The 4,992-nt window shown below is 40.2% G+C and overlaps 1 protein-coding gene across 1 annotated transcript in view; it reads right to left on the bottom strand.

Moving 5' to 3' along the window:
• Positions 1-220: 220 nt before the first annotated feature.
• Positions 221-4,992, bottom strand: part of TPPP (tubulin polymerization promoting protein) — a 33,101-nt gene continuing 28,329 nt past the window's right edge. Inside the window, exon 3 of the mRNA XM_010017162.1 lies at positions 221-743. Within this exon, the coding sequence (XP_010015464.1) occupies positions 549-743 (195 nt within the window). The 3' untranslated portion in view covers positions 221-548. The remainder of the gene's footprint in view (positions 744-4,992) is intronic.

A 4,992-nucleotide genomic window follows, 5' to 3' on the forward strand; every position in this document is an offset into this window, starting at 1 on the left:
ACTTACGCCCCAATAGCATATTGTTGAATGTTTTAAGGAAAGTGCCATATCCCATGTAAGACATTTTTAAAAAGCCCAAAACCAGTAGTCAAATCAAACTGCATAAAATAATGGGATATTCTTCAGAAAGGCTGCTATGAAAGACCCTCTTTTCAAGAGGTTCTCTTTGACATCCTCAGGGCAACTAAACATTTAGGAATGTTTGAAATCTTTTGCTTGAATTGACAAAGTGTGGATAACTGCTCTTGAATTTTGTGGGTGGTTTGGTTTGGGTTTTTTTGGTGTCTGAAGCTCAGCAAAATGATGTAATTTTTGTACCTATATGTTTATTTTTGCCAATATACACATGAGGAATGTAATGAAGTGGCGTTGTGCTGCAAGTAGCTCAGCAGATGTTGAAATCAGTTCCAGTTCCTGAAAACAACTTCTTGACAACATAGTCTTAAGCATTCACAATAACCAAAACATATGGGATTCATCTACATCATTCTTACAAATATATTCTCTTTCCCACTCTCCTTCTCCTTCTGTGTTGTAAACCCTCAACCTTACTTGCTCCCTTGTACTTTATGATCATATGTGCCTGCATGCTTATAGCCAGATACATATCCTGAATCATCCACCAGATCTTCTCGGCCAGCTTTGCCTTTTCCTTTCCCACTGGGATCAAACCTCTCTTTGTGAGAACCAGTGAATTTTGATGTATCTGTAAGGCGTGATACAGTTGGAGATGAAATGGCTTTCTGTTGGCAGAAAGAAAGGAAACAAAAAACCCCATCAGAAATCAATTATTCTGAACACAGATATTTTTACATGCTACTGACACTAAAATCATGGCTAATGATGAAGACTATGTAAATAACTACTCACTTCCAGCAAAAGTATACAAAAAGTGTTTGTCTCTTGCCATTACACACAATGACAGCAACCATATAGCCAAGAACAAAATAGGGCAAGTTATGTCAAAAAACTTCTGGAAAAGACTTTTCATATGAGATACTTCTGATTAATAATCAAGTTCTATGCACCAAAGATATAAAGAAGTTGTAGGGAACAACCATATTCAAAATCCATTATGTCAGAATTCAAGCATAAAAGCTGGCTCCAGCAGTGTAGAAAAAGCAAACCAATACAGCTAGAATTCATTGCTTCAAAAGAAAAATTTATTCTAAACTCTAGGATTCATTACAGTGCTCTGGGAGACATATCTTTCATCAAAAACCTCATTCTCACTCTACCCATTCTCAGGCCAAATAAATGCTCATTAGTGAGACCTAACCAACAGGCTCTCAAAGTAACACATTGCTCTCTGTGAGGGTTTAAACCCAGCTGGCAACTTAAGTAACACCAAGCCGTTCACTCACAGGCAGGATGGGGAAGAGAATCAAAAGAACGTGAAACCCACAGGATAAGTACAGTTTAATAACTAAAATACAATATAACAATATTACTATTACTAATAAAAAAATGCTAAGGGAAATAAGAGGAGAGAATATAAAACTAAAATGGGAAAGTAAAGCAAAACAATAAACAGCAGTGATGCACAACTCAATTGCTCACCACCCACCAACCAATACCCAGCCCAAGCCGAGCAGCAATTTGTCTCTTCTGGGTAACTTCCCCCCACTTTATATACTTGGCATGATGTGCTGTGGTATGGAATATTCCTTTGGCTAGTTTGGGTCAGGTGTCCTGTTTCTGCTCCCTCCCAGCTTCTTGTGCCCCTCCTTACTGGCAAAGCATGAGACACTGAAAAGTCCTTGATTAGGGTAAGTGCTACTGAGCAACAACTAAAATGTTGGGGTGTTATCAGCATTATTCTCAGATTAAAGCCAAATCCATGTACTAGGAAGAAAAATAACTTTATTCCAGCTGAAACCAAGGCAATCATGCATACGATGGCTTTCAGCTACTGGCTTTTCACTTCCATAAATTTAAATTATTCACATGCTAAATTAACTCAACAATATTAATACTCTGATGGGAGATCTGCAAATATTGGTGTAAGCTATTCAGGATACAACTGCTCTTCAAAATAACCATTAACTCAGTAACAGTACTTCTGTGTAGAAAAGCAGCTGGGAATGCCTGCACTGCCGAAAATGCTAGTGGATGTCCAGTAGGTAAGGTGCAAATATTACTCCTTACCAGAAGGGTATACATTTTGGCCCTGGTCTTCATGGCTACATTTTGTCAACTGTAATCATCCTTTCCCAATTCCTCAGTGAAACTGAATGACTTTTTGCATTTGCTCCTTCAACCATAAAAGTTCAGTATCTAATAGCCTTTCTTCCTGGAAAAGGTTGCCATAGAGATTTGCTTATGTAATTAAAATGTTCTGGGGGCCTTCAGAATCAGCACCAAAGTTAGCCATCTTAGTAAGGTTTTTCTTTTTTTTGTTTTTGCTGGTAACATCCAGGATATTTATAAAGAATGAAAACTTAAAACTGATTATGAAATGTGGAACGAAAAGAAATTCTCAAAGGGAAAGTTTTTCCTTTTCTGGGATTATACCAGGACTCCATACCAAAATGATTTTATTTATTTATTCGTTTATTTTATTATTAATGGGAATATGTGCACATGCATTAAGAAAACCTGCAGAAGGTCAGGAAGAAAGATCAAGCTTCAATGAAAAAACTGGATTTCATTCAAGTTTTTTTATTTAAGCATGCAGAGATACACAGGCACAAAAGAAAGCAATAAGCAACCCCACTTCGATAAAGCCAGAAAGTAGTAAGTAACACCATTTTAATTAATCAGGGTGATGACTTTCAAAAAAGTGGTATCCAATAACACCACTCAGGTGTTTTAACACTGCAAGTCCTAACATTAAATATAGCGCCTAAAATTTTCACCAACTAGTAATCTGGCTAGAGCTACACCAAAATACTTTAAGAGGTTGCCACTTTCAGGAACAAACTTAAATTAATAAACTAAACTTTCCTGCGCCAGATCTAACTCCCAGTCACCTGGTTGCTGCAGCCAAGGCTTCCTCAGCCCTTATGTCTTTAAACAGCTCTTCCTTTTGATTGTAAGCCCAGAGTATCTCCTCAAATCATTCATTATACACATTAAGAATTTAAAAAAAAAAAATTCATTTTAGAAACGTTATGGATCACTTTCAGCCATTTTAACTTGCGTACCAAGGCCACGGACTACAAGGTTTTTTCCCAATACCTAAACAAGGCTTTATTTGTCTCCTCTTCCTGATCAGTAGGTCTGTATTAGATGCCTCCTATATCATCATCTGTGCTGGTCTGTGCTCTGTTGCTTACCTGCAACTTCTCTATTTGCGCATCACCTGCCCCAAGGCAAAGCCAGATGCAGTCAAGCTAAGCCTTTACATAGATCACAATTCCACTTCCTCATTTTCCCCACTGTATTTTCTGAAGAGCCTCTATCCATCCATTGCAGCAACTCCTGAAGAGCTGTCTCACCACACCTCTGTAACCCGTGAGGTCATAGCTCTTGAACTAATTTGTTCTGCTTGTTCCCTATGCTTTTGCGTACAGGCATTTGAGATGGGCCCCAAGTACTGCTGCCTCCCTTGTCAAGCTTGTCACGTAGACACACCTGCTCTCCCCTTGTGACGTTCCCTCTTCAGGTTATGGTAACCTTCCATACCCAGTTTAACACTCTCCTCACCAGATTTGCAAGCCTAGTTGCAGAGACACTCTTACTCCCCTGTGTTAGATTTATTCCATCCCTGCTCAGTACTGCTTGTTCCTCTGGTCACAGAAGCCAAAGCCCTTCCACAACACAAGGCATACAACCAGGCGTACCCCACTTCTACATAAGCTCTCTTCCTCTTTGTAAGGATTGGGAAGGCAAGACTAGAGCTCCATGCCCTTCACTCTCACTCCAGACTTCTGAAGTCTCTCTTAATATGCTCCAGGTTACCTTTGGAACACTACTGTTGGTACCCATGAGAAAGACAAGGAAGAGGTCCATCTTAGAAGGCCGGACAAATCTTTGCAGTGCATCTGCAACAATCCCAGATCCCGCACCTACCAAACAATAATACCCCTGAGACACAAGGTGGGGTCAGAAGATACATGCCTTGACTGTCCACAAGAGGAATCTCCAGTAACTATCTGTGACTGGTACCCATTGCTCCTGACACCTGGTACAGCACTGTGGCCAGGATATGGTGACAGTGACAGGGAAGTGTAACAGCACATGAGATATTCTGGATGACAAAAGCCATGATCTCTCAGTGGTCAAGGATGCCGCCTGTGACTGTTCACTCAACTCTTGCTCAGATTTTGGCTAACACACAGCTCATGCTAAGGCCTAATGGATGCTGGGAGCAGTGCCATTAGGTCAGAGCAAGGGCAACATGTAGGCAGGACACAATGGACAGGAAGAGATAAAGACCATTATGCACATGCAGCTTGCTGTCTCCTGCAGCCAAAATTCTTGCATACTGATTGCCTGGCAGCCTCTTCAGAATCCGCTAAGTTATAGAAATTGTATAGTCCAATGCCCCAAACTGAGAGGTATAAATACATCAGTTTATCCAAATGGTTTTTGAAGCTGATCCAACTGAAGCTGACAGACTGCTGAGGCTTTCATGCATCCCAGTGTTAAGCAGGGGATGATAATGATAAAAGAGGAAAGGGGGAGCACCCTCACCCTGGGCTAGAGTATCATGACATCTCCTCCATAATTATTCTTCTGACATTCATGCACAGATTCTTGTAATTTTTAAAGTCACCATCCAGATTATTATTCTACGGCACACTGGTTATTAAGAATTTTACCTGATCTGCAGACGGTCCAGGTGACTGAAAAGTGCAGGTAATTCCCATTTTAGGTAATAGGAAAGCTATCCCAATTGTTAGAAATTCTGTGTAACCATAGGATACGCTGATTACTAAAGCCTTCCTATAATAAGAAAGCTCTCATCATAACATCATGCAACAACTGTTATGTCTCACTTGGTGCACTCTGTGGACTGCAGTCTGGCTTCCTTGCTCTTTCCCTAAA

Source organism: Nestor notabilis, unplaced genomic scaffold (genome assembly GCF_000696875.1).
Source record: "Nestor notabilis isolate BGI_N333 unplaced genomic scaffold, ASM69687v1 scaffold5376, whole genome shotgun sequence".
Lineage (NCBI taxonomy): Eukaryota > Metazoa > Chordata > Aves > Psittaciformes > Psittacidae > Nestor > Nestor notabilis.